Source organism: Poecilia latipinna, unplaced genomic scaffold (genome assembly GCF_001443285.1).
Source record: "Poecilia latipinna isolate Pla-1442-1.1 unplaced genomic scaffold, P_latipinna-1.0 Scaffold1177, whole genome shotgun sequence".
NCBI lineage: Eukaryota > Metazoa > Chordata > Actinopteri > Cyprinodontiformes > Poeciliidae > Poecilia > Poecilia latipinna.
The window spans coordinates 106,128-134,063 of record NW_015113793.1 but is presented as its reverse complement, the minus strand read 5'-3'; the positions used below and the strand labels follow the sequence as shown (position 1 = coordinate 134,063).

General features: G+C 40.4%; 3 protein-coding genes and 1 long non-coding RNA gene across 10 annotated transcripts; 2 read left to right on the top strand and 2 right to left on the bottom strand.

The window, feature by feature from the left end:
* Positions 1-28: 28 nt before the first annotated feature.
* LOC106960334 (uncharacterized) lies at positions 29-20,854 on the top strand. The gene is made up of 3 exons (XR_001427543.1): positions 29-40; positions 5,041-5,045; positions 20,747-20,854. It is a non-coding gene; the product is annotated as an uncharacterized LOC106960334 (long non-coding RNA).
* On the bottom strand, positions 997-14,390 carry twf2b (twinfilin actin-binding protein 2b). Of its 4 annotated transcripts, XM_015053377.1 has the most exons (17): positions 13,993-14,390; positions 13,795-13,895; positions 13,611-13,677; positions 12,834-12,933; positions 12,602-12,718; positions 12,356-12,511; positions 12,204-12,273; positions 11,258-11,400; positions 7,211-7,384; positions 6,010-6,105; positions 5,813-5,917; positions 5,067-5,081; positions 4,938-4,979; positions 4,718-4,843; positions 4,453-4,603; positions 1,925-2,046; positions 997-1,829 (listed from the first exon to the last, which is right to left on the bottom strand). In XM_015053377.1, exons 1-17 carry the CDS (start codon positions 14,151-14,153, stop codon positions 1,662-1,664), a joined length of 1,914 nt encoding a protein of 637 aa, XP_014908863.1. In that variant the 5' UTR covers positions 14,154-14,390; the 3' UTR covers positions 997-1,661. The 4 variants fall into 4 exon arrangements, with proteins under 4 accessions (XP_014908863.1, XP_014908860.1, XP_014908861.1 ...); XM_015053374.1 differs by lacking the exons at positions 11,258-11,400; positions 12,204-12,273; positions 12,356-12,511; ... (3 more) ...; positions 13,795-13,895; positions 13,993-14,390 and adding exons at positions 7,490-7,567; positions 8,181-10,724 and having other exon boundaries at positions 7,211-7,389; XM_015053375.1 differs by lacking the exons at positions 5,067-5,081; positions 11,258-11,400; positions 12,204-12,273; ... (4 more) ...; positions 13,795-13,895; positions 13,993-14,390 and adding exons at positions 7,490-7,567; positions 8,181-10,724 and having other exon boundaries at positions 7,211-7,389.
* On the top strand, positions 15,864-19,569 carry rpusd4 (RNA pseudouridine synthase D4). Of its 2 annotated transcripts, none has more exons than XM_015053373.1 (6): positions 15,864-16,334; positions 17,102-17,306; positions 17,398-17,491; positions 18,043-18,193; positions 18,295-18,392; positions 19,128-19,569. In XM_015053373.1, the coding sequence occupies exons 1-6, from the start codon at positions 15,914-15,916 to the stop codon at positions 19,329-19,331; spliced, it is 1,173 nt and encodes a 390-aa protein (XP_014908859.1). In that variant the 5' UTR covers positions 15,864-15,913; the 3' UTR covers positions 19,332-19,569. The 2 variants fall into 2 exon arrangements, with proteins under 2 accessions (XP_014908859.1, XP_014908858.1); XM_015053372.1 differs by having other exon boundaries at positions 15,866-16,334; positions 17,099-17,306.
* On the bottom strand, positions 19,584-27,829 carry qrich1 (glutamine-rich 1). 3 transcript variants are annotated; one of them, XM_015053367.1, is made up of 12 exons: positions 27,105-27,207; positions 26,472-26,743; positions 25,353-25,427; positions 24,519-24,656; positions 23,631-24,434; positions 23,297-23,456; positions 21,991-22,145; positions 21,795-21,909; positions 21,597-21,705; positions 21,373-21,524; positions 20,510-20,600; positions 19,584-20,418 (listed from the first exon to the last, which is right to left on the bottom strand). In XM_015053367.1, the coding sequence occupies exons 2-12, from the start codon at positions 26,730-26,732 to the stop codon at positions 20,229-20,231; spliced, it is 2,250 nt and encodes a 749-aa protein (XP_014908853.1). In that variant the 5' UTR covers positions 26,733-26,743; positions 27,105-27,207; the 3' UTR covers positions 19,584-20,228. The 3 variants fall into 3 exon arrangements, with proteins under 3 accessions (XP_014908853.1, XP_014908850.1, XP_014908852.1); XM_015053366.1 differs by lacking the exon at positions 27,105-27,207 and adding an exon at positions 27,418-27,829 and having other exon boundaries at positions 19,586-20,418; XM_015053364.1 differs by lacking the exon at positions 27,105-27,207 and having other exon boundaries at positions 26,472-26,813.
* Positions 27,830-27,936: the final 107 nt, after the last annotated feature.

Below are 27,936 nucleotides of genomic sequence, written 5' to 3'. Positions count from 1 at the left end.
TATTAATTAAACTAGCAATTGTCATGTTTTACAAAAATCTGTCTCATGGTGATGTAGACCCAGAGAAGTAAATATTTTACAGCAGATGCAGAAAATAGGACAAGCTTTTGGAACTAGTTATTCCAGGAAGGAGGAAAAACTCAACATTTTGATATTTTATTCTTATTTTCCAGTCACCAGAGCTGCATTAACTGCCAACCCTGTTGTTAATCTTTGACCGTTCCTCTTTGCACAATCTTCATGATCTAGATCATCCGTCTAGGAACTGAGGTTACCAAGGAAAGGAAGGCTGTTTAGTGTCTAATAAACCATTTCTGTGTTGATTTGGCTCCTTAAGCTACTGAAAGAGCTTAAGGAGCCAAAGAACCACACTTAAATGTGTGGTTCTTATTTAAACTCTTCAAAGAGTTTGTCTTATCATGCATTTTGACAAGATTCTCCAGGCCTTTTGAAGATAGACAATCCCGCAGCATTACAGGGCTACGCAGTGCTCAGCAGTGAGGTACTTTCCCACGTTTTCATCATTTGCCTCACATCAGACAAAAGTGTTTGTTCTTGAAAAGCTCAATCTTGTCTCATCTTACCAGTCAAAGCTCAGGCGGCGTTTCGCAAACTCCACTGATTTACAATTAGGATGTGAGGAGAGAAAAGGCTTTTTTCTCAGCATGTCTCCCAAACCACCGGTTGGCATGCAGATAGCATCTAATGGTTGCCACGGAGATTTGGTGACCGCAAGAGCTTAAGAGATTTATTTTTACCTTCCTTACCGTCCTGCTGTCTGTGCATGATGACGAGATAAGCCTGGATCCTCTTTCAGCAATTTAGAGTTGTTTTAAACTTTTTAAAATTTACGTGTTTTGATATTAGAGAGATATAAAAAAAATCAGCCACAGTGGGATCACATCAGGTGCACAATATAAAAACCAATTAGATCTACGATTACGGTGACATTTTGACTGAGACGATAAGAAGAAAACACTTTAGTGTCTCTGTAGATTTTAAGAGAGGCTAAGGAAAGATTTACTTCTGTGTTACAATGTATTTATACCAAACAAATACAGGATGTTATTGATTACTGATTAAAGGTTCCTACACGTCTAATAAACTTGAAACATCGAGTAGAAAAAAATGCTTTCATAACATTTATTTTACACAGGCAGTGTGGGGTTAGTTTATATTCAACTGTGTTTCTCCACTGAATAAATGTAATAAAATTAAAGTTTCTTTGTTTTCTCAAACTACTGAGATAAAAGATTAATTTGCTTCAAGGTTTCCTGCAGGGTTATCAATAACTATTGAGTGCACTGTACATCTTTGCAGGCCTTCAACAGACATTTCCACAGAAATACGCTGCACCAACATTAACAACAGGCCAAATTGGTGTTAAATATATAGAATATATAGTTAGCAGTAACATTCAGTTTCAGATGTTTGATGTGTAAAAACCTTGGCTGTGTGTTGACTGACTCAATGACGGACAGCAGGAGATTCAGAGGACAGGGGGAAATGCATCTGAGATCTACATGTCATTCAATTTCACTTTAAAAACTTTGAATTGAAATAAAAACAGAGAATCAGTGGCCTGAAGGTTAGCAGTGAAACAGCAGATCATTTCTTCAACATTTCTAAATTTCTGTGGGTATGATTAATGGATGCAATGTCTAGTTTTCCTCCCCGTTCTCTCCTGTCTCCTTGATGAGGCGCTTGTTGCCCCTCTTCCCTCCTGGGCCTCGGGGCTTAGCGAAGGCCTGCTTCAAGGTGTGCTCCATGGGGTGCACCTCCTCGTACAGGAAGTCTTCTGTCAGACCGTCGCCGCTGTCTATTTCCATCTAAGCAAACAAGCAAACAAACCAGGGGATAATGACTGACTCAGTGGTCATCAATGCTGAATATAAATCTGCCGGTTATGTGGGTTAACTTCTACCTTCTTGGTGACTTCCAGCTGGTAGTCTTGCTCCACCTCGTCCAGTAACCGGTTCTTACAGCTGGAGTACAGCATCCGCTCCTTGATGCTACAGGTGTAGCCAGGCATCGAGTATATGAACACTAGAGGAAGCATGAAGGTGATCAGTTATCAGTTATATCTTACTTTAAAGCTGCAGTATGTAGTTTATATAAAAAAATATATTTTTTTACATATTTGTTCAAAGTGCAGTGTTGTGGCAGTTTGTTATGAGACAGATAAACTGTGAAAAGATCAATTTCCTTCACCTCCTTCCTATGCCGTCTGAAGAAATGCACCAATCAGAGTGAGGAGGCGGGTCTTAGCGCTGTCAATCAACCTCATGTATTCGCTGCTCAATGTGCTAATGGTAGAGAAGCAACTTGTCGTGACAGGGCATGCTGTCTGCGGCATAGCAGAGAGAAAGGGGAGTAGTAAGAAGGTGGTGGGATGAGCAGCACCACAGCGAGAGTGATTGACAGCGCTAACGCCATCCTCCTGGCTCTGATTGGTTGTTTCTAGATAGTATTTGGAGCAATGGGAGAAGGCAGAGGAGCTTGACTTTTACACAGATTATCCGTCTCATACAATACTATAACAACATGCTGACAGTTTCAACAAATATTCAAACAAACGTTTTAATAAAAGTTACACACTGCAGCTTTAATAACCAATATGACATCCAGCAACTCAGATACTTACAAGGTAAATCCTAACCAAGTCATTGATAGTATGGAGTAAACGCAACAGCCAAAATGATGAGTAAATCATACAAACTGATATTTAATTCAAGCGGAAGTTCATTTACCTCTGATGTCATAACATGGGTGTTTGAAAAGCACAAAACCCAACCTCAAAACTTTATATTTGCAAGTTTTCTTAACCGTAATCCAGATAAGTTAGGGCAGGTTGCAGGGTGACAAAGTCTTCAGTCGTTTTTACAACATGTTGCCATTTAATAAACTACCTGAATACATCACTGCTACCCATTATGAAGTGTAAATTGGCTTTCCAAAGCAACTAACTAGGATTAAAATGTAATTAAGACAAAGAAAAACATCTTTTGTAACCCATGTTTGGTTGAGAAGGTTTCTGTAAAGAATTACCACATTGGGCTGATAGATATAAAACATCTTAAACTTTGAGCTTATTTTTCTGAAGCTACTCCGTCAGTTTAAGCTTCCTTCACCGCTAAATGCTGAAGCAGGAAATGAAGACACCAAAACCTTCGTACAGCTGGCAGAAACATCCGAGATGAGTAATAACACTCGCTGGGTGCGTCAGAGGAAGACATCCTTTTGTGTTACGCAATCGTTTAATTCACTGTCGGCGGAAGAAACAGAACTGACTGGTACCGCATTGAGCATGTGGTTGGTTTACTGCGAGGCCATGAAGCCGAGGGGAAACACCGAAGCTGATAAGCTCAGAAAGGTCGTGGTTAACTCGACTCTAATCTGTCCATTGAGTCACTAAGATTTGGTAGCCTTTGTGGTGAAATGCCATTTTCACTGAAATCGGCTAAATTGACGTATTTTCATACTTTTAAATGTAACTGAAAGAGATAAAGACAGTAAAAACAGCTCAATTTAAAAATCACTCACACAGGCATTCACAATAATAAAAAAAAGAGTTAAAGCCCAAATTATTCATAACATAAACAATAAAAAAAAATTAATTATGCCAGCATTGTTTATTCTTACTGGAAGGAATATTAAAAGTGTCTTATTATGCTTCCTTGAACAGGTTACGATAGGTCTATGGTCTATACAAAACTTGTTCATTACATTTTTTTGAACAAAATCACTCAATTAAATTTTAGTCTGGTCATTTCTGCCTGTTTTGAGCTCCTTCCAGAATGAGCTGTTTTTGGGCCACTGTCACTTTAAATGTGTGAAAATCGCTGCAAACAGATGCATAATTATACAACCGTAGATCTTTGTAAAGCAGATATAGCTCCTTCAGAACAACCAACAAGAAAACAGCAGCAGCATGTGGATTGTTAGTCAACAACAGCAACAACAGTAGCCTCCTGGAGTCTTAGAACTCAGCTTGGGTTGCTAGGTGATGGGCTGGGCTTTGCTGTGGTTGCTAGGTAACGGGCTGGGTTTGCTGGGGTTGCTAGGTGAGGGGCCGTGCCTGCTGATTTTGAAACGGGTCATTTTTTCAGACACCAAGAAACATTAATTTATTGCCAAATATTGAATAGACGTTTTTATTTTTTAAAAACGTTTGGGCTGTTTTTAAAAGTAGAACTAAAATGTAAAAAATGTGAATTTTGCACACAAAAAAATCTCATTTAAGTTTTCAAGTCGTCCAGTCAACTTAAATTTGATTAAAAATTTGTTACATCAAACAAATTTCAGGAGATAATTTGCCAAAAGTACCCGAGGAAATATTCAAAACGATTCTAGTCCAAAATCACATTTGTGGTGAAATATAAAAAATGTCTGACATCATTGATCTTTCTGCATGTTTTCATCTCGTCTCATGAAAGCTGAGTGCGTACTGACCCAGCGCCTCCTGCAGCTGGCCTTGATGGGAATGCTTGAAGACAAAGAAGTGATATCGTGGGGAGTCTGTGGGAATCCTGAAGGGAAGCTCGTGGGTTTCTGTGGGTTTGGTGTGAACCAACTCGATCGTCTCTCTTTCTACATCCAGCCTCTGGAGCACAACATATCCAAGCAAACTTTGAGAGACTAAATCACTTTAAATATAACTCACTATTATAACAAAGACTGCCCACTGATTGCACAGTGGTCTTGTTTCTGTGCTCACCAGCTGGATGTAGTTGATGCGCTTGTGCTTGAGCTGCTGCAGAGCTCGTTTGGCATCTTCCTGCAAAGGGAACGCGAGACCCTGAAGAGTCTGAGCTCTCTTGTCTAAACCAAACTCCATTGTGACCTGGAGAAAAAAAAAACACAGGGCGTTATGAAATCGGCTCTCTTACTGCAGCGTGCAAAATGAGTGACGAAGCAGATGATCAGAGCTGACAGACCCTCGCTCGCGCTGTTGGGGTTCCAATTCTTCTGCGTTCATCCTGCAAAGTAAAGAGCAGTTGCTTTCTTTGACTTTCGTTAATTGCAATGAACACACTCGAGTTCTTGTGTAAGAAATATCAACCTACCCAGACAACTTTATCCTGAAGCAAAAGAAAGGAAAAAGACTACATCAAGCACTAACAATGAACACGTTTTACATGCAGCACCTTGTAAAGATATTTAGAACTTGTTTGGATTTGTTTTGCTTTTGCAAGACAGATTTTAAAGTGTTTTATTGGTATTTTGTGTGAAAGATAACAACTAATCTTGCAGATTTCAACATTTATTTTTGTTTTCCACTCTGATAAATTCAGTAGAGAACATAATGACACAAAATATGTAGCTTCATATCTTCCTGCTATCTCTGTCTCTGCTAGGTGGAAGCCTCCCCAGAGCATGATTCTTCCACCACCATGTTTAATGCTGTATTTATGGTTTTCTTTTAGCAATAGTTTTTTTTTTCCTCGCCAGATTCTGCTTCTCCCACTGGAACTGTGAATCTCTGCAGCTCCTCCAGAGGAACCGATCAACCCTCTCTCTGCCTGGACGCTCTGTTTGCCATTGCCTTTCCATCTTTGTATCATGGACTAAATTGGTGCTCCCTTGGAGGTTTGTAGGTTTTTATTTGTATTTTTTTAACCTACCCCTGCATTAGACTTTGTAATTGTAAAATATTTTACAAAAAAATACATATTTTTTTCCTTCCACTTCACAGTGACTACTTTGTACTCTCGAAACATCAAAGAGAAAACATGAACGTTTGTCCCCATCTCATTAAAATGTGCATAGATACTTTTAAACGTCCAGACAGCTCATGTGATTTCTTGAGCACCTCTGTGATTTTGATTCGTTGTAGTTCCTGCTCGGCCGACGATAGAGGAGGTGGAGAGGAGCAGGAGGAACGGTGGCGCATGTATCCCTGAAAGCACAGATCGTCCTGCAGACAGAGAGTCGACAAGAAGCTGCTGGTTAGTGACACTCAGGAGGCAGCGAGCCGGTGGACCTCAGTATGTTTTATTTTTTCCTCACCTCGACTGTGCCGAACATTTCGTCTCTGATGTGACCTCCACCAAACTCTTTCTTCAGTGTGGCACGGGTCGCAGCGTACATCATCTTCTGCCTCACCTACAAAACACATGGGAAGAATTTTCTGTAGCTTTTAAGCAAAATCCTTTTCACTAAAGTATTATTGCTTCATTAATCCATCCATTTTAAAATAAATAGTAGAAAAAAACTTGACTGGTTGGACACAATCAGCAAAAGGATTATTTGAAGTTGAACTGGAGATTATTTCTTTATTTTAGGTCCATTAGAGGTTTGATGTAAATAGCAGAAATAAAAAGGTTTCTTGTACATTTAGCTTACAAAAGGCGACTACCAGTGCTTTTAAACTACTGTTTACTACATTTCACTACATTTCATTTACAAAGAGCCTGACTTTTTTTGCAATCCATCCTTCTGTCACTGAATCGATTATTGAAATAATCATCAAGAAAACAATCCTAAAAACACAACCAGAGCTGCAACACAGTGGTCCAGACTGAAGCATATTTATCTGTTGGAATGGCCCAGTCAAAGTTGAGAGCTACGTTGATTTCAAAATCCTTGGAAAGACATAAAACTTTATGCTCACAAACACTAATTATACTGTACTGGGTTTTATTTTGAATTTCTTTGCATAAATTACACAGCAATTCATTCTGCAACACTTAAAAATCCTAATTTCAGCTCATTTCTACAATAAAACATTTTTATGTTTTGCGTTTGACTAAATCAAAGAAAGAAAAAAAGTTTGTTTTTACAGGATACTGTTAAAGTCATTCACTGAAAAAAAGAATTGATCATTAATTGGATTTAAGAATCTGTTTGTGCCTAATAGTAAATGACTTAAACGTAATTTAAGACTCTTAAGTCATTTCTCTTAAAAGTCAAACAACTTAAAAGAAAATGACTTAAGTCATTAAGGTATTAAGTCATTTATGTAATGATTTAAATTATGGAAACTTAAAAAACAAACATGCCGAAACATTTAAACTAAATTTGTCACTCACTGAAATGAAAATTAGAGGAAAAGCATCAAAAATCCAAAGAAAAACATAAAAAGACTAGAAGAGAATCTGATTTGAAAGAAATAAAAATGGTTTGGAGCCAATCAACTTATTTTCTCTCAGATTCTCTGTACGTTCAAATTACTCTTGTGCATTAATGAATATCTTGTATCCAGACTTACTGGTGACTGGTCAGGTGACCAGGCGATGAACGTCCACTCGTATCCCTGTGCATTCTGGGAGTCCAGGCGGTACAGGATGTAGCAGGGCTCCTGAGGCGTGAGAAGAGGAAGCACAAACTGATCGTAGTCTTTGTCCCAGCTCTGCACCGGCTCTCTGAACGAATCCAACACCAGCTCCTCTGCAGAAGAAAAAAATTATAATAAAAAAAAACTAAAAATCAAGGAAAAAAAATTACACCGAACTCAAACAAGAGGCTTGTGAGCAGAAGAAATGTTTACCATTGCTGATTATGATCTTCATGATTCTGATGGAACCTCTTCTCGCTTGAGCCAAGAACTGTTTGAGCTCGGGTGTAGCTGCAGTAATCAGATATAAGACAAAACAAAGTAAAAAAACAAACAAACTGTGGTTCTGCAGGTGAAAGCAACTGAGATAGAGTTTGGTAAGTAAGAAGCTGTGACTCCACAGAGGAGTGAAAACTTGATTCACAGCCAGGTATTCATCACACCGCCACCTAAACTGACTCAGAACTGACTCGACACGCCTCTGACCCGCTGCAGCTGCTGGACAAAACCGATTTAAGTTCAGAAAAAAAAAAAAGAAAAAAGATTTAAACAGAGAAACTCTTTATTCGCTGTAGTTCCTGATCTGGTCTCAGTGTGGTTACCAAACCCTGCGATCTCATGAATGATGTAAGATCAGGTGAGAAAGAGGAACACTTCTGTTAACCAGTCCTCCCAGTGCTCCAGTAAGTGAACTCCATTACACACACACTGCTGCTGAATGAATGAGTTCATCATCACCCAAGCAGACATTTCAGTTAAGCATTTTGTGTGACTCTTTGTAATTTTAATACAACTTGATGAAGTTGCTAATGTTTGACACAAAAGTTTGTAGAGTTGTTGCTCAAAAGTGCTTCAAATTACCCCCCCAAAAAACTCCCCAATCTAATTAGATTCAATGATTTACCGTTAATCCCAGTTTGGTGTGACATCTTTTGGCAGTCGCTGTTCACGGTTTCCCGTTCGTCTCATGCAGCAGAGACCCCTTCCACGTCCTCGGTGTCCTCTCTCTCCCTGCAGGTGAGCGGCCTCTCCTCCGACGGCAGACAGATACAGAAGCACGTACAAGTGACATAAACGCCTGGAGGATGACTCGGGAGCTCCCTTAACGCCTGAAACACAATCTCCGGAAGTGTGGCCAATGATTAATAATGTGCCTGTCAGTGGATATGCCTCCCCAATGGGCGCCTTAAAACACTTTGCATATCGATGGCAGCAGCGGTGATGGTCTCGCCAGGGGGAGCCTTAAACGGGTCGCTTCCTGTCCCGCCTGGAGATCCGGAGATGTTCAGGCCAGAGATCAAAACTGCGTTTCCAGAAACTGCTTCTGTGTCGCGTGTAACGACATTTTAGCACTCCTTCACAAAGAATGGACAATCAGGCAGATGGAGCAGCGTGATCTCAAATTCCAGCCACCTGCTCACAGAAATGTGACACCAGGCCAGAATCTGATCGCTACATTTGAACATAGTTCCCCCTTCCCACGAACCTGCAGCCAGTACATCTTGTGCCTGTGAGCAGAGAGTGGATGAATGAAGAGCTACAGGTACAACCTCAGAAAACTCACCAGGTGGCATTTTATCATAAAGTCTTCACAACGTTTTCGTCATGCAAAAGCCTCAAACTTAGTGAATTATGAATAAAATTAAATGAAACATGTCAACCTTTGACACTTTCCCCACAGCACTTTTCAAGCACTTTCAAGGTATTTCTTTTACTTTTCCAGCATCACACTTTGGAGATTAAAATAACACAAATTAAAGTAAAAAGTTTCAATTCACTATTAAATATCATTTAACATGTGACATTATGTTATTAATAATGTTTCTTGATAGTATTCTACATTCTATAGCAGGAAGAAAGTAAATATAATAAAAATGTATCACATTGAATAATTTTGGTAATTCTAACTAATCAGGGGAAGTTTAATACAAATATCTGGTTTCAACTGTAAATCTGGGCTTTTAGTAAAACATTAGATTGAACCCGTACAAACCCTGCATTGAGCGTTTTACCAATCTATTCAATTCAACTTCACAAAATGAAAACAGTGCAGCTCAGAGCAAGCTTTGGAGGAGGTGCAGAGATCCACTGCTCAGGTAGAATATCTGTCGATTGGACGACTTTTTAATCGAGCACTAAAATATATACAATAGTGACAAATGTGTGGCCTGTGTGAAAAACGCTGTGTGGCAGAAAAACAACAAACTGAGCAAACATTGGCGACCTTGAAACTTGTAGGTGGAGACAGGGAAGCTGGTAAGAGTTCATGGGGAAACGGATGGACAAAGATGCAAGGCGATCCTGGGAAAAAACCTCAGAGGCTCAAATTTCTACTTGTAAAACAAAAACTAACAAGAAAAAAAGTGTTTCAGATCCCCGTTACAGTTATTCACAATGTTATGTTGGTCTTTAACACAAAATCCTAATAAAGTTATTGAAGTTTGTGGTTGTGGTGAATGAAAAGGTGAAAAAGTTTAAGGGGAAGCAGTACGTTAGTAAGGCAGGGTTCGACATGAAACACCACACCGACTTTTATGTAAGAGGAGCTTCATAGTGATGTAAAATATCTGGATAGACGTTGGTATCACAATCACCAGACACAAAAACGAGCTAACGAGGAGAAAAGACACCAGAAGCTCTAAAAGTTTAGAGAGAATGAGAATGAATTGGTACAAGTTTAAACTGCTGTAACTTGGATTTCTTTCATTTATTCACACATGATTTGCTCACACACATACATGCTCACACACGGGTGTCGGTAAGAGAGAGACAAGTGTGTGCCTGTGAGGTTACCTGTGATGGGATCATCCATTATTCACTCTGTGGTGAGTACACTACCCAAGCATGTATACATTATTCAGCGCGGCTCCCACCCCCTCCTCTGCTTCAGGAAGACAAAGTTTTAGACGCACGAAGACACATCACTGTCTCTGATTCTCAGAGCTCCTTCAGTTTCCAGTTTCCAATACTCCAAATTATCCAAACGTTCACTACAACTAAATGACATAATTATGGAAAATGAACTGAGAATAGCACCATCTCAACAAGCCAATCTACGTTGAGCTACAAAAACAATCAACTAAGGGAAACGAGGCTCAGGTGTTGGACTAAGTGTGAATTTATGCAACTGGAAAACTTTGTGATGAAGTATTATATATTTTAAGCTATAGAAAATTAAAAATTTTAAAAGCAAAAGTCTCCCAAAGCAGCATCCAAACTTTGCACTTTAGTTTATTTTGTTATTCAACACTCACATTGCTGAAATATACGCGACATGTTTCGACATTATTCTTCCATCTTTGTCAAAGTTGTGAACAACAGACATAAAAAAAATAACAGTTTTCAGTCTTTATCACATATGGACACAGTGAGTCTCACTGAAATATTTGCATTTTGGTGCTTTCCATGAAAGCTTGTTTTGCTTTTTTGTTTCAGGTTTTTGGAGAAATGTTGGACTGAAATGGATGGATGGATGCTAAGAACAAAAATGGCAAAAGAGAAAAAAGAAAGTTTCTCTTTTCAACATACCAGTTTATTATTAAAAACCTAAGTAAAAACTATCCATTGAACAGGTAGTACAAAAAGACATGGTATAAAATTATAAAAAATGAGCACCTAAACGATCTTAAAAAAGATTTTTTTTTTTTTTACAAAGAACTGACAGCATCTTTAAGCCTTTCACAGAATACTGACGCAACAGGAACAATAACTTAAAATGCTAAATTAACGGCATTTAAAAATACTTCTCAATTTCTTGGTTAATAAGTTGTAACTGTGCCAAAGTGGAGTTTAACACATTAAGAAATCCAACTTCACTGCTGGGTGGGAAGCTGTTCCAGCCTTTATAAGTCATCAACGCACGGGAGCCAAAGAGACTGGAAAACACACGAGAACAGTAAAGATTAACATGAGCAGCAAAGTCAGAAGCACTTTGTTCAGCAGTGCATCTCTGAGAGCGTCACATAACGTGTTTGCTCTCACCGTGTTTGTGCAGGCGCTGGCAAACGTCATGTATCTGGGGTTAAACTGCAGAGTGTTGATAGGGCCTGGGTGTTTGCCGTCCAACACGGCCACCTTCATCCCACTTTCTGTGCTCCAAACGTGAACTCTTCCGTCCTCTGAACCTGCACGAGACAGAGTCTGTGTACACCGCCGGCCCAAAGCGGCCAAACCCGTTTAATCTTATCACGTATTGCTGCGTTACGACCCTAAGCTTCAGTGCAGTTTGTGATCAAGTCCAGAAAGGTTGAGGAGAAAGTGGTTGGGTTAGAAAACAGCTTTGAAAATATCAGAGAAAAATTATTTTCATCATCCTGTGAAACCTACAAACAAAAGGTCTACTGTGGGTTCGACTCCCAGCAGGACGACAACTGGCTAAATCTGTTTGAGATTTAACAGATTTAACCTAAATCTGTGTAACAAGACTAAACCTGATCAATTGAAATAAGCTCAATAATTTCCATTTGTATAATTTGTTGTTTTTCTTTTTTCTCTCTCTCCTTCTACCAAAAATCGGTGCTTTGATTTCAATTAGCCCTTTTTTTGAAGGACAATTTTGTTTACAGAAACTTCATAATTCAATTTTTTTTTGTTTCTGTTGTTTTGTTTTTATTTTTGGATATTTTAAATGTCTTCCAGTTTAATGATCTTTGACAATTATGCCAGTACTTATATCCTACTTGAAAATTGTCCCAAAACAACAATATTATCGTTTATCGCATTAACTTCCGGGACAATTTATTGTCCAGTAAAATTTGTTAACATGACAGGCCTAAACAATACTTAAAAATTAACGATCATAGATGTCCTCCTAGTTTGTGGTTTTAAAACGACAAAATTAAGATGCTTGAATATTTTTGTGAGACCCTGTGTTGCCCCCCATCTGACAGGAAGTGACCCAAACAAATGAAGAAGTTCTGTTTCTTACCAATCATGACGAACTGTGAGTCTGGGGTGAAGCAGGCCTCCAGGGCGATGCCTTTGTTATTGTTGTAACCCTGAAATTAGGTGAAAACTTGTGACACATCCAGCTATTTACCAGCCCTGTCTCTTCATTATATCTGTGTTTATGAGTCTTACTGAAAAAGTGTGCAGCACCAATCCACTGAAAGCATTCAGGATGCGAACAGCGCCTCCATTGGTGCAAATGAGAATGAGCTTCCCATCGTTACTGAATTTCAGTCCAGTCCAGTCACAGACGCGATTTAATCTGGCCTCAAAGCACGCAAAGGGACCCTAACACAAACAGGAAGATATTAGATGTCACTAGTCAGACCGGTAGCTGCTGTATGAAGGTGAGGTCATACATCCGACAGCGATTTGTACCTTGTCAAAAGCACGAATGTCGTACAGTTTGATGGCCTGTGATTCCACTCCTGCTGCAAAAACCAGCCCATCCGGGTCAAATGAGCACACAGGTTTCCCCAAAGGATCAGTCAAACCCTGAGAGACAAGACAACAGGATTTAATAAAACGCCACCATCCTACATATTTTTTTTTCCATTTTTTTGTTTGTTTTTATTAGTAAAAGAAAGTGGAGCTTGAACTAAACTCTCACTTGACAGTTGGGAGAACGCAGATCCCAGATGCGGATCGTCTTGTCCAACGAACTGGAGATGAACGTCTCGTCCACCGGAGACATGGAGAGTGCCGTTACCCTGGTTGGAAAAATAAAATTCACTTTGACTGATCAGGAAGGAGCTATTAGTTCATATAAAGCAAAAACAACTTAGTCTGGTAATGCTCCACCATCCAAACTACTTTCATAGAAAAAATTAAAAGTTTTCAGAAAATGTAACAACAGTGGCACTTGACAGAGTTTTTACTGACAAACCTAATTGAATATAGATTTTTAAAGGTAAATCTAGATATTCATCCTCCCAATAAAGGTTCAACATTTAAGAGAAACATATTTCTTGACTTTGTTAAATGTGTCAATAACTTGATGATGTTTGTGGATTGTTAGTGACAGTTATTTTAATAGGAATATCTGTGATAAACAAACACACAGATCAAAACTAACTCTGTCTGCACATCAATACACCATCTACATGAGGAACCATGGTGGTGGCAGTATCATACTGCGGGATTATTATTATTTTTTTTTTCAGCATGAAAAGGGGAAGCTGATCAGAGTTGTTAGGAAGATACAGCCAGAAATACAACTGACTGGATACAAGTGTATTTGTGTTAGCAAGGTCTAGTCAAAGTCCAGACTTAAATTGAATTAGGAATTAGAAATTTGTGGGTGTAGCTTGACAAAATGTGAAATGAAAAACCCTGAAGGAATACGAACACTTTCTCAAGGCTGAATGTTGACTGTCTTGCGTATTACCTTGCAGTGTGACCAGGGAAATATCGAATAAACTTGTTGTCAGTGAGCGACAGATATCTAATTGTATCTGGAAGAAAGAAAACAAGCTCTGGTTAATAAAAATGAAGTTTATGTTACTCATTAGAGCTCAGTGTGCTTCATGCCTTGTGATGACAACAACAGGCTGTAACCTGCAGGTTCTTACCGTCCAGCTTGTTGGAGCTGAAGACCACAGTCTGGGCCTCCCCCTGTGTGAAACGGATCAGATCTACTCCGTACTTCTTGCTGTACAGGGTACTGAACGGCCTGGACCAGAAAAAAAAATAAATAAAAAAAAATAAAAATAAGAAATTAACTCATATTCACACGATTGCTGGTTATAAACACTGACCTGCCCACTTACTTTCCCTCCTGGATGTCATATAAAACAATAGAGTCGTCGTCGCTGCTTGAAACGGCATGTTCTCCATTTGAGCTGTAGTCCACACAGTTAACTTTCTCTGAATTCAGTCGGTAAGTCCTGGCAACTTTAAAACTCCTCAGCAGGCTGTCCGTGATCTTCATCGCTCCAGCAGCCCGTTAAAATCATAAAAACAAAGCAAGCACGTCGTTCTTTCTCTGCTTTACTTAACTGCGTTTTAAAATCATTTCTAGTTAGAAAAGCGTTGCATTATGTCTAATTACCGCTGACAGACACGTATAATTAGCTATATTTTGGTTAATAATGCCTTTAATGATGGTTTTTCCCCTGTTCTGCTTTTTCTTGGTTTTTTTAGTTGATTAGCAGGAAACATGATATGCGTTACCGCCATCTACTGGAATGGAGTGTGGCTCAAAAATGTCTTATTTTGATCATATGATCAGTAATAACTATAATGTAAATAATGAAATATGTGAAGTCTTTATCATAATGTCTGTAATGTCTACTTTTTGTTTTCTTTTACGAGTGTGTTTTGTTTTTGTAGAAACCTACCTGTGTTTTGTTCCTCGTTTTTTTTTCTTTATATTGGTAAACAAAGATATTATTTCAGTTAAAGAATTGTAATCTTATTGTTTTCCTGTGTCCCCCGCCCCCCAACAAACGACACAATTTTCAGTTTCTATGCACCACGGATTTGGAACAAACTTCCAGAAAACTGTAAAACAGCTGAAACACTGGGTGCCTTTAAATCTCAACTTAAAACCCACCTGTTTACAGTTGCTTATGGCAATTGATGCCTTCTATGTATTTGCGAGGGACTGGGGGTCATTGCGCGTATATAAAACCCCGTAAATTCTAGACTAACAGGTAACCAATTAATGCACAAAATCCGCGTAGGACAGCGAAAGTCCTAGCGCAAAATTTTTGCGAAACAGGCGGACGGAGCCTGGTGCTGCAAGGCTGGAGGCCTTGTCCTGTTAGGCTGTGATTTTATTATCTTTTTATTACTTTCTTTTTCTTTCTCACTGTTTAACCCTGTAAATTCTAGACTAACAGGTAACCAATTAATGCACAAAATCCGCGTAGGACAGCGAAAGTCCTAGCGCGCGAAACAGGCGGACGGAGCCTGGTGCTGCAAGGCTGGAGGCCTTGTCCTGTTAGGCTGTGATTTTATCTTTTCTTTTTATCTTTTTATTACTTTCTTTTTCTTTCTCACTGTTTAAAATTATGTAAAGCACTTTGAAATGCCTTGCTGCTGAAATGTGCTATACAAATAAAATTTGATTGATTGATTGATTGATTTTATTTGCCTTTTATTCTTTCTTTTATTTTTATTTCATGCCTCAAACATCCAGTAACTTTTTAGTGAGAAGCATCCTTCGGTTAAACACAGCACAGGTTTTAACAGAAAATTAGATTTTTTGTTGCTGGAAATTAACTTAGATCATTTACATGTCAAACAAATAAAATGACCAAAACTCTGCACATTAACACAGAAGTGTGTTGATGTGTAGAGTTAGTTGATGTGCACTTTTTTTCTTTTTTTTATTGCTTGTTGCACAGAACAGAGTAGAAAAACAATTGGCCCCAAAAGTTACATAAACGTAAACATTAAGGCAAATGCCACAATGTTACTTTTGGTAAAAATAATAATAATAAAATCTTGTCTGATTTAATGTTGTGCAGGTAAAGGAGAAATAATTCTAAATAATAGAAAAACTTTTGCAGTGTTTTAATAGAGAAAAATTCACATTTTTCACCTGCAAAATTTTTTGGTACCACTGGGCAAAACGCTTGAATCCTTTTACTTTGAAAAGTGCGACCCGGATATAAACTCTTAGTGTTTCCTGTAAAGTTGTTTTCAATGGCTCATGTGTTACCGCTCTCTTCACCTTGAACCATAATGAACTGCGGTAAAGCAGTAGCCGTTCTGGGCGACCAAATGTTTTTCTTGTTGGTTAAATCGCGGACTATCTGCCGCCGGCTCCCGGGCACAGCACCGGTCCTCAGCCGGAGTCAGCACACCGCGGCTGAGCGCGACTCGCCTGGCGGCTCAGACACCGCTGAGAAGCCCCGGCTGAGAGCCATCGACCTGGCCAGAAAGATCCGACAGGAGAAGGCGAAGACTCGGAGTGAAACTCGGACACAGGACAGGGATCCTCCGGTGTCCGGCTCACAGCAGAGAGTGACCGAGCTGAAAAGGTTCACTGCGCAGCTGCAAAACGTCCATCCGAACGTGCTGGCCAAACATCTGCACCGAACCGTGCTGTACCGGGATAAAGATGTGGTCATCCTCAACAAACCCTACGGCGTCCCTGTCAGAGGTAAACCAACTTCCTGTTGGGTTAGGGTTCAGAAAGAGCGGGTGAATACAAATAAAATATATTGTGGTGAAAGTAGGTATCCCATCGGTGACCATGAGAAAAATGTAACATAATATGAAGACATTAAAGTAAACCGCCAAAATAATCGATGCAACTAACGATTATTTTAGTTGTCGATTTATCTATAAATTATATTTTTTTTACTGCTACGTTCTGCAGATTTTTCACTTAAATCTTTTTATTGAATATTATAAATGCACCAAAAGATGCAAATAAACAAATATTTCAATTCCACTTAAATAAGAAAATCAATACTAACTAAAATGCAATAACCTACCGTGTGTGCTTGATCAATTGAAGCAAAGGATGCATCTGCACGTAAAAAAAAAAAAACAATAAAAAAAATCTAAATGACTGGAACTATGCCTATTGTGGTGTTTTGGGTTGAACATCTTTGCAATGCACATATTGCATCTAAATGCAAAATGTATTTGTTTATATATATTTTTTGCTTAATTATTGCACTGACTGTATTGTCCAACAAATGGCCTTTTTTGAGTCATGCATGGGGTGGGAGGCATATGTATGCATACCATCCTCTGATTAATTAACGTGAATACTGTGTCCTCCCAGTGGTGTGATTTAAAACGTTTCCATTAATCTGGCATCTGGATTTTAATGAAGGGATACCAGGGCTCCTTGTTAAGCTGCTAACAACTGGAATGACATTTAAAATTTGTACAAAACCCTTGTCTGTCTTTCAGAAGAATCTGGCGTCACGACCATCACCTCTGTGCTTCCTGTTCTCTGTAAAATGCTGGACGGGCTGAAAACGAAGACGGACACCGAGCTGCTGCCCTGTCTGGGTCTGGAGAAGGACTCATCCGGAGCGCTCCTGCTGGCCAGGAGCGAAGCAGTACTGGAGCACATCCTCTCCCTGAGTAGAAGTAACCAAGTGGAGAGGAAGTATTGGTAAGATGATGGATGTCATTATCGGCAGCCGCTTGGTTTCATTTTAAATAAAGCTGCTGTTTTAGTTACCAGGTTCTCTGCGTTTCCTCAGGGTGATCACAGTTGGTGTTCCTGTTCCCTCTGAAGGGCTGATCGACATTCCCATCATCGAAAGAGAAGTTACAGGTCCTAAGCCACATTTCAAGGTGTTTCTTATTCTCCATTTTTGATTATTTGTTCAATGACAGTGTAATAAAGATTAGTCAGAGCTACACTTAAAAGCAGTGCTGGTATGCTGGTAACCTTAGAACTTTACTTGTTTAAGCAGGCAAGTTTTTGAGAAAACCAAATTTTTTAGTTTTGTGTTGGTTATGAGTCTTTAGTATTTATTTACTTTGGAGCCAGAAGTTTTTTAAACATTTGGAATTTTACCTTTTTTTCTTTTTTTGATGAGACTATTATTTCAGCTGAGCTTATGAGCTGATGACCTGATATGGAAGAGCTTAGGTGTTCATCCTGTGTTGCCATGGCGACGGGTTCTGTTAGATGAACCGTCCTGATACCGAATACTCCTGTGTTTATCTCAACACGGCGTGTTAAGCTGCTCAGATTTATCCTTTTAGAACAGACCTGATTAGCTTGGGGTTAAGTACTTCACCACCAGTTTATGATTTCTGGTGATTAAAGCGAAGTATTGAAATGGAGGTAATCTTGCTGATGTACACGGGTTCTTTAGTTTCATAACATCTCGTTTCAGATGACGCTGAGTCCGCTTTTCAGAATGAACGAGGCCGGTGACGGCATGACCAAAGTGCGAAGCCACCGGCAGGCCCACGCTGCAGCCACCAAGTACCGAGTCCTGGACAGCAGCTATGGCTGCAGCCTGGTCGAGCTCCAGCCTCTCACCGGTTAGATCTCGTTTCTTTAGCCGACGTTACTATTTTTTATTTTTATTTTTTTTTTCACCAAATCAGTTTTAGTTTCACATGCTGTTTTCTTGCATGCACAGGGGTGAAGCACCAGATGCGGGTACACATGGCGTACGCTCTGGCCTGTCCCATTCTCGGAGATCACAAATATTCCCACTGGAGCAAACTGGCACCGCAGGTGAAACATGTTAATAATCTGCCACAGGGGGCAACAAAGTGACATACATGCAGCTCCTCCAGATTAGTGGCAGCAGCAGTCAGCAAACACCTGGTGGCGCTGCACATCGAGTTTATCATACAAACTACTTCAGCGCTCCTAAAAATGTTTGTAGATGGCATAATGGAGGAGCATTGTTGTGAAGTGCTCAAGGTGTCTAAATATGAAGTCAAATTTCTTGATTTATGTTTGATATTTACAGCATTTTCAGAATAACTGAATAGTTACTTGATTGTGCTATAAAGTAGGATCGTGACTAGAAAATGCATAGTACTGCTAATTATAAATATGAACTTATAGGTTTTTACATTTGAATCTTTTTCCTTCCACTAAACTTTCCATCTGTTGGGATACAGCACCCAATGAACTTAACACTCTAAGAAACTGATGTTTTACTTGACGGACAGCCATAATTATAAAAAAATGAACAAAAGTAGACGCTTGAAATATCCCCACCTTCCTAACATAATGGCCTAACTAATTTTTTGGCCTATATATATAAAATATATATCATTCAGTGTAGTAAATCTATGTAATTTTTTTATTACTACTAAAATTACCTTTTTGGTGGTATCCTTCTTTCCTTCGAATGTTCAGGAATGTAGATATTTGGTATTAAAATATACATAATACAAAACAAATTGTTTACAAAGCTTCTATAAGGGGCTAGCTTAGTGTTTTGTCTTTGTTTCACAGAAATTACCGGACCGTGTGCTGAAAAAGCTCGGACTGGAGCAGAGCAAGAGCCGGTACCTGCCTCTTCATCTGCACGCGCGCCAGCTGGCGCTGCCGGGTCGCAGCCAGTCCGATGTCGCCGTGTCCTGCCCCATGCCCAAGTACTTCATAAAAACACTGAACAGACTGCAGCTGACGTTCCCAGAGGACAAAAATGATGAATAACCCCTCTGTGTCTGCAGAAAGCTGGGTTATACTGAGAGGCTGCTGAATGAAGGAGAAACAACCATTTAAATTAAATGTGGACTTTTACATCAATACTGACCTGAGTTTAGGTTTATAAGAGTTCGATGGAGCGCAAAAGGAGTTTGTTTTGTGGAAAATGGTGGCATTGCAGCCTTGTTACTGTACAGACCTATATAATGTCTTCATATTAAAGTGCATTATTTGACACGAGTCACGATGAAAGAATATTTCCAACCGTTTCTCCTCTTTAATATCCTACTATACAGACATACATGAAGGGCTAAAGATGGCAAAATATTTGGTAGTTCTCCAATTGCTAGTTTTGACTGGGGAGGAAATCAAGTCTAAGGAATAATTACAATAAAATCCTGGATCCTGTTGAAAATCGACAAGCCTCAAAAACAAGTAAAAAAAGAAAAAACAAAAGGCACACACTGCTCAGATTTAAACGTATCAATACATTGTTTAAGTTGCAGTCAGAATACAAAACCGGAGCAATCATTCCTGTAATCACGAGTTGCAACCTATCATAGCGAGAGCCGGGAGAGAAGTAAGACGTGACAGTAAGATGTTCAGTATTGAGTAATTTCGTATCGTGTCAATAAGACGTCTACAGGAAGAAAAGGAACAAAACATCCGCCTGCGCTCTAACGTATCGCCACCCGCAGCTCACTCAAAGTTCAATTATAGAGCTGCAGGGAAAACTTTCCAACCCCGTCGGATGAGAAATATCTCAGGAACTAGCAAATGCAATCATAATGCTCTGCTCAGAAGAAAGTGATTGTTTTAGGAGATGCTCCGCTTTACTTGATAACCTCGGAGGTGGCGTATAGTCTGGATGGCGCTGCATAGTCAAGTCCAGCCAGTCCGCCCAGCTTAGCTCACGCTCTCAGGAGAGGCACCCATCATCTCCTGGATCTCTCTCACAACGATGATGCGGGCCAACATCTGCTCCACCTGCCGAGCCGACAGCGGCTGGGACGAGTACCACATCGGGCTGTTCGGCGCCACGACGGGCTCGGGCGTCATGTAGTAGGCGTCGCTGCGCCCTTTGACGCTTTGGGGACTGGAAAACAAAGCAGGGAGGTGAATTCGTTTTGAGACGCCAGCAGGGTGTTTTCACCTTGGTGGAAAGCTGGGAGTGAGGAGGCGCTCACCATTTGAAGAGGTAAAAGTCGTACAGTTTAATGGGACAGCGCAGAGGGTTTTCAGGATCTTCAATCTGCTCTTCGTACATGTCGTCGGTTCCTGAAAGAATCGGCAGGTTAAAAACCGACGAATGAGTCAGGCAGCTGTGGACCTGTCACGATAAATCAATCGCATGATCAATTTACACTTGAATGATTTATTGTTTTTCTCTTTTCTCTCTTTCTACCAAAAAGTGGATGATAAAGTCTGGTACTTTGGTCTCAACAAGCCCTGTTTTTGAGGACAGTTTTGTTTACAGAGACTTCATAATTCAGTTTATTTAATGTTGTTCTTGTTTGGATGTTTAAAGTGTCTTCCAGTTCCAGTGTTAATATTTTTCCACACTAAATATTTATTTCTAAACCTGGGAAATGTTTAAAATAAAGACTTTTTTGCCACTTTTTAGTATTGTCAACATTTCGTGCAAAACATCCACCTCATTGTGTTTCCACAAGTCATGAAACGGCAAAATGTTCAAGTTGGATTTTAATGCTCTTTTGTCACAAAATTCCCCCCCAAAAAGAAGGAATTTGATGATTTCTTTGGCATCTAAACCAAACCCACTTCAAGAACATCAGGTCCAGTTTATATCACAGAACTTATGGGATCTAAAAGCCAATAAAAGAGGTAAATTTGCACTTTTTTTGATTCTTTAAAGGCTCAAATAGACAAAACTTGATCTGATATTCATCACTGAAATACCTACCACTGTTAACAGTAATTTATTTTTTGAAGAAATTTAGAGTTTTATCTTTAAATAATGGAAAAAAGGAGTCGTCTTTGATTTTTTTTTTTAAGACTGTAGGAACCCAGAGCCTGCTGTGTGCGTCACCTTTTTGTCCGGAGGTGTGTTGGCTCTGCACTTTCAGAAGGCGAATACTGGTTGCCTTGTCCTTGGCGTTGGTGGGATTCTTCCTCGAGTGTCTCAACACCTTTGAAAAAGCCACTTTCATGTGGTGCTCAGGCGTTATCAGACGGAAATACCTGCAAAGTAACCGAGTTCTTAAAATCTGCTACCAGGTGATTAATTCAAGTAATCTACTAGTGATTACTCACTTAGTGTTGAAATACATTAGTGTTGTAAGCAATGTGGCAGGAGAATGAGCACCCAGCTGTTTACACTCCCACAGCATTTCCTCGGTCACATGACTTGGAATGATATAACCTGAGGAAAACAGAAAAAAAAAAAAGAAAGAAAATGACAAGTTTTCTTTTAAAGTATTAAATAAAAGCTAAGCAAAGACTCCCCCTCACCTAAAGGGTGGATGCTGGGTTTCCAGTCCTGTAAGAGTTTGTGTAAACTCTCGCAAAAGCGTGTGTAGTACGGATCAGAGAAGATATCATCCACACGTCCGTTTTCATACAGATACTACAAAAAAACCCCCCAAATGTTAAAGAAGTTCAGATGCCATGCTGGTATGTTTTTATGCTAGAGAGTGGAGATGCTGACCTTCTGAATACACAAGAACACATAATACAGAACATCAGGCGCCAGCTCTTCTTCCTCTGAGCCCCGAGCTTCTTGAGTCATCAAGGAAAGTCCCAGGTTCAACTCGGCAACAGCGCTGGACACCAAGTCTTCCTGGAAACGCAGAGGCTGGCGACCTGAGCACAGCGGCACAACGGAGGGGGGAAAACTGGAGCTTGAATTTGTAGGACAAGGTTTGCTCCTAGTTTTCCTCAAAGTGCGACGAAAAACATCAGAATTGCAAATAAAGTAAAAACATTTAAGCTGCCAACTTAATTCTAGTCATGGGTCGGTATATCATCGTTTCAAAAACGCTAAAGTTATATCTTTGAACTGTCTGCATAGGAAGAATGGTTGGAGTGATTGCAGTTTTCACCAGGTGTCTCTCCTCCACTTGTAGCTGCAAACTGCCAGCCAGCTGGCTGAAAGAAGGATATAACCTGTGTTCAGATTCCTGCTTGAATGTAGTTCCAGTGTATCTGACTCCATTCTGTGTATATATTTGTTCATAAAACGGGTAAATGCTGCATGATGGCTCACGTTTTAAAAGGAGTGCCATTTAAAACAAGCAAGTAAAGAAGAAAAACTCACATTATGTCACCGCAAACACAGCAGCTTGTTTTGGGAAATTATGATAAATATCAAAACCGACCATGACGGATGATGTACACAGGTTCATGCAGGTGCTTTAAATCCTTGACAGTGCTTGAATTTCATTTAGGTGTTTTCCAGGTTTGGAAAGAGTCCTTGGAAGAGCTTAATGTTTAAACTACACAGCTTTGTAATAAACTTAGGGGAAAATATTTGTTACAAAAAGTGAAGTGATTATTTGTACCGTTTGTAAGCATATCATGAATATTTATTGATCTGTGCAACTGAAAGGTTGTCTTTGGCCAGGTACATTTTCAAAACATAACATTTTGTTATATTTTAGTTTACTTTGTCCCTGTGATGTAGAATATTATCACAAGATACCAGTTTTAAATGATGGCATATAGCAGTGATTTAGTTCATTTGTATTGATTTAATCTCCAAACTATGGCGCTGGGAAGTTTGAAAACTTACCCTGAAAATGTTTGAAAAGTGAATTGAACATGTTACTGTATTAAACGTGTATGAACCTTGTCTACAGGCGACTATATCCGAGATTACTTTGATTCATATTACAGAACAGTCTGGATAGTGGCTTTAATGAAACAGATTGTTTTAAATATGCCATAATAAAGTGAAACGCTGCCGTTTTTACAGCCACACTAGAATCTCAAACTCAAAGCCCAGGTCTACTTACGTCCTATCGGTGCGAGTTTTGTTTGTTCCTGCTTGCTGAGCTCGGCGTTTTTCTTCTTCGCCCAGAAGCGCCACACTTCCAGACCTTCCTCTGGCTTCAGAGACACGGGAACCAGAATCTCTGTAGGCGGTTCCACGTCGGCGCCTGTCTCTACTTGACCCTGTGCAGAACCAGAAGGAAAACTTTACAAATGCTTCCTGCGAATGCAAGCTGGATTAACAGAGAGTATAATAATCCACACAGACTGTATTAATCTTACTTTAACTTATTGTCTGTTAGATGTCAGGACTGTGTATGAGTGACTGCGGCTGCGTAAGAGGAATGCGTTTCCAACCTGCAGATGGAGCTGCTGCTCTGCGCCGTCGTCGCCGTGGCTCTGCTGCTGACTGGGGTCCCAGATGTGGACCGACTGTGTGGTGTTGTAAGTCCCTCCTACAGTCTGCACTGCCACCGGGATGTGGATGTTCCCGTTCATGAACTGCGCAGGCAGCAGCGTCTGCACTATCTCCTCCTGGGTGGAGGCCGCCTGACCGTCTGCGGACCTCGACGCGGAGCTGGCCGCCACTTTGTCCTTGCCGTTGGTTGTCGTGGTGACCTGCACGGTGCTGTATGCATCCTGTGGTATGGCGATGTGCGTCACGCCCTGCTGCTGTGGAGTGGAGTAGACGGGGATGGTCCAGGTCTCGCCCGTGGGGCCTGTGATGGTTCCTGTGGTGCTGTACAGCTGAGCGCTGTCGACGGTCAGCAGGTCGGGTCGCAGGGAGACGTAGCTCTGCTGCTGCCCCTGAGGGATGGTCAGAACCGTGGCCAACTGCTGGCCCTGCGGCACGGCGTAGGAGAGGGTGAGGGGAACATCCACCTTGCGCTTCTTTGCTGGCTGGAGAACGGTGGCGACGGCGCCCGGCCGCCTCTCGCCCTCCCTTGGAGAATCCTGCTGCTGGGACGGAGACATGGCCTCTATGGTCTGGATCTGGATCTGCTGGCCGCTCTGCAGCTGGATCTGCTGGCCCGCCTGGAGCTGGATCTGCTGCCCGCCAGGCAGCTGGATGTGCTGCGTTCCTTGGAGCTGGATTTGTTCGCCGCTTGACAGCTGGATCTGCTGACCTCCAGCAACAGCTGCAATCAGCTGAGCCTGGATCTGCAAAACACGGTGAGCGCGTTCAGTAAACGGGTCACGTTTACTGACGCTCAGGATCTTCGAGCACCAACAGGATTCCTGTACCTGCTGCTGCTGCTCCTCTGTGAGCTCGGCCTGCTGCACCAGCTGAGCTGTGGAGATTCCCTGCAGCTCCTGCTGGGACGGGGAAGACACCTGCAGAACCTGGCCTACGGCTTGGCCCGGCTGTTCCTGGATCTGGACCTGCCAGAAACCCACCAGTAATTACACTAATCGGAGGCAAAGGAACGTGATCCAACATGATCAAGGGGTAAAACAGGGAAAATTTAAATGATTTAAACTCTTTTTACTGTTGCATGTTTGATGAAAGTTGAGTATAAATATCCAAACAAAAACTATTTCTACAAAGAGAAACTAGTTTTTTGCCTCACTGTCTATACTTGGTGTATTTATTTTGCTCTTTTTTTGGCTTATGTAGTCGTATCTTTTATTGTTATAATACCTTTTTTAAGACAGCAGATCTACAAAATATCCATACTTCAGTCTGGCCATAATTGTACTATAAGCATCAGTTATCGTATTACTTCCTTAAGATGCTTTTATTTAATACTTTTCCTTTCATGACGGCTCATGTAGTCTCTTGTGTCCTTGTGTGTTAAAATTCAAAAACTATACATAATGCTAAAAAAAAATGTTGTGAAGACACTGCATTTCAACAGCAACAATAAAGCTTTGTTTGCACAACTGCGAGTTGCACCTAATTAAAAAAAGAGCCGCGACTTAACTGTGCTGGTTATTTAGTTTATGAATTGACACTGAAAATTTCCAATTATTGCTAAGTGGCTCACATACTGTTTAATATGTCCATCTTCAGCAGCTCTTTTTTGGTGTCGTATGCCTTATTAATTACATTTTAAAAATCAAAATATATAAACCCACCTGCACTTGGAGTTGCTGCTCAGAGCCTGGATGTACAGACATTTGGGGGGAAATCTCGGCTGAGGTTACCTGGACCTGCAAAAAAACAAACAAACACGTTTTTGTGTTTTCTATCTTTAATGACACAAATCTTGAAAACAAACGACACATTTAAGGGAAATGCCAATAAATAAGCATCAAACCAGAATGCCTCACATTTACAGCACACATATTCTCATATCAGACACACCAAGTTATAAACAAGTTGCCTATATTCGGTCTGCGATCATGTATACATGTCCTGAAAGCTTGCACAGCTCGTAATCTCACTAAATTTACTTTTATGGTGCGAGTGACAAAATGAACAGCAAAGAGAGTTTTTACTCGCATAGTTATTATCTGAAAGGTGATATTATGTTGTGAAAACAGGTTAACAGACTAATGTCCATCCTGGATCAATTTCAGTCATGCTGTAAAAGACTGAAAGAGAGACATATCTTAGCTGTCCTTTGAATCCCTGAACATGGACTTTGAGAACAAGTTGTAGCTTCTCCACTTCAGAGCAATAAAAACAATTCATAAACATTAAGCTACAGCTCAGACTCCAACAAAATGCCCAAAGCTAGTTAAGAAGAATAAATTTGTCTATTGGAAATGCAGCTTATGCACCTATTTTTTTTTTTTTCCTATTTTAAAGACAACATAAAGGCCAACTGAATCTAGTCACTTTTTTTCTTTCTTGTTACTGCCATTAAAGGTCCATGCTTTTATTTTGGCAACATTCTGTATTAGGTATCCATGGTAACAGAACAACAAACACATAAAAGGCAACTTAAATTTAGCTTCAGCCAATAAGGTAACAAGGTAACAACTTAAGTTTATTTAGGTATTTTGATTCTGTAATTTCTTAATTAGTGATTAATGAAAGGTATTGTATCAATGTGACGAGCTGTGCTTCAGGAAACGATTGTAATCTTTATTTTTCTTGTTTAGCTCTTATACGGTGGTTGATGACACGCAAGGATGGCTTTAACAAATCATCATTTTACCATCAGCTCCGGCCTTCTCAGAGCTGACTGAATGCTACAGACAATAACTACAGATGCATTTCCTTTAACAGCGACTGCAGCAAAGCCTTACTGGGCAGGCCAGCTCCAGGAGGGATCCAGCCACCTCCGTGCTGTCTGTGTAGACACAGTTGGCCTCCTGCTGCTGGTACACCATGGTTGTGGTGGTGGCCGCTGCTCCTCCTCCTCCCCCCTGCTGGTTGAACTCCTGCAGCACCTCTGGGCCCTTAGCGAGGGACTCCAGAAACTCCTTCATCCTATGCTGAGGCACAGTGCGGGCCTTCTGCCGCACATATTCGTCAAATGAGACCACCCCGCCCTCCTGCTCGTTCATCGTCACTTGACCTGAAATAATAAAGTTGAAAAAAAAAAAAAAAAAATCAAACAAACATGACAGCATACATTATGTTTGCAATCATTCGTATTTAAAGGACGATTTAAATATAAAGCTGTTTAATAATGATTTTATTTTTGTGAAAAAAAAACCAAACAAACATCTTAAACAGAAAGAAATATCTGCTAAACTGCAGCTTAGGAACGTTGCACATTATGGAAAACAAATAACTGAGGCTAATGCGCTAAATTCAACTTTTTCTGGAGACTTTCCGATCAGATTATCTCTTGCGCACGATTACATGTTTATATTAGGTGACTTTCGATTACATATGTATAAAGTACTAACCAAATTAACTAAAAACATGCTTACGTGATTTCAATTAATTGAAGATCAAATGTTTTAATGGTTGAGGTAGCTATTAGCATGCTAGCTATGTGTTAGCAAGACCCTGCCAAGTCCCAAAGCATATGGAGAGTATTCTGACTTGCAAATGTTTGGCGTAATTGATATGACTTTATCAAAATACAAATATTATCACAAAATATACAATTAAATTGCAAAGTTTGCCCCGGAACGAACATCAAAGCCATCCTCCATTCATTACAACATCAGGACGCTAAGCTAGCCACTGAGCTAATGCTAGCTAGCTAGCTCGACAGCCTGAAGGATCCTGTCATGCTACCTTAAATAAAACGAAATCCTCTTCTTTCCGCCAAGGCACGGTGTTTAAAATTAAAAAGCCGATAAACGTCTAACAGCTACCACCAGCATGCCATTCGCTGCGCTACATAGCGCCGTGTAAGCAGCCGTGAAATCCCGCAAATAACGCTGTGATTACACCGCGATAAAAATGTAACTGCAGCGGTGAAGCGGGGCGAAGAGTCTCTGACGTCTGCTTATTTTACAGGCTGGGCTCCGGGGGCTGCCGCTGCTCTGCTCTGTGAGTTTCCTCCAGTGCAGCGCTGATTGAAATCCCAGGAAATATTTCTGAGATGCACACTTCGCATATTAAGAAAACCCGCCTTGGTATGCTGTCCAGAAAGCAGTAAAATGTCGGCGGTATGGGCCCTGAAAGCAACGAGAATCAAACCTAAACTGAGGCTCCCATCCTGGGACCCAAACCAGCTGCGTGTCCATCTATGACTGGAACCAGAACTTAATGGTGGCCAAAATATAGCATGACACAAATACCTAGTCCTCT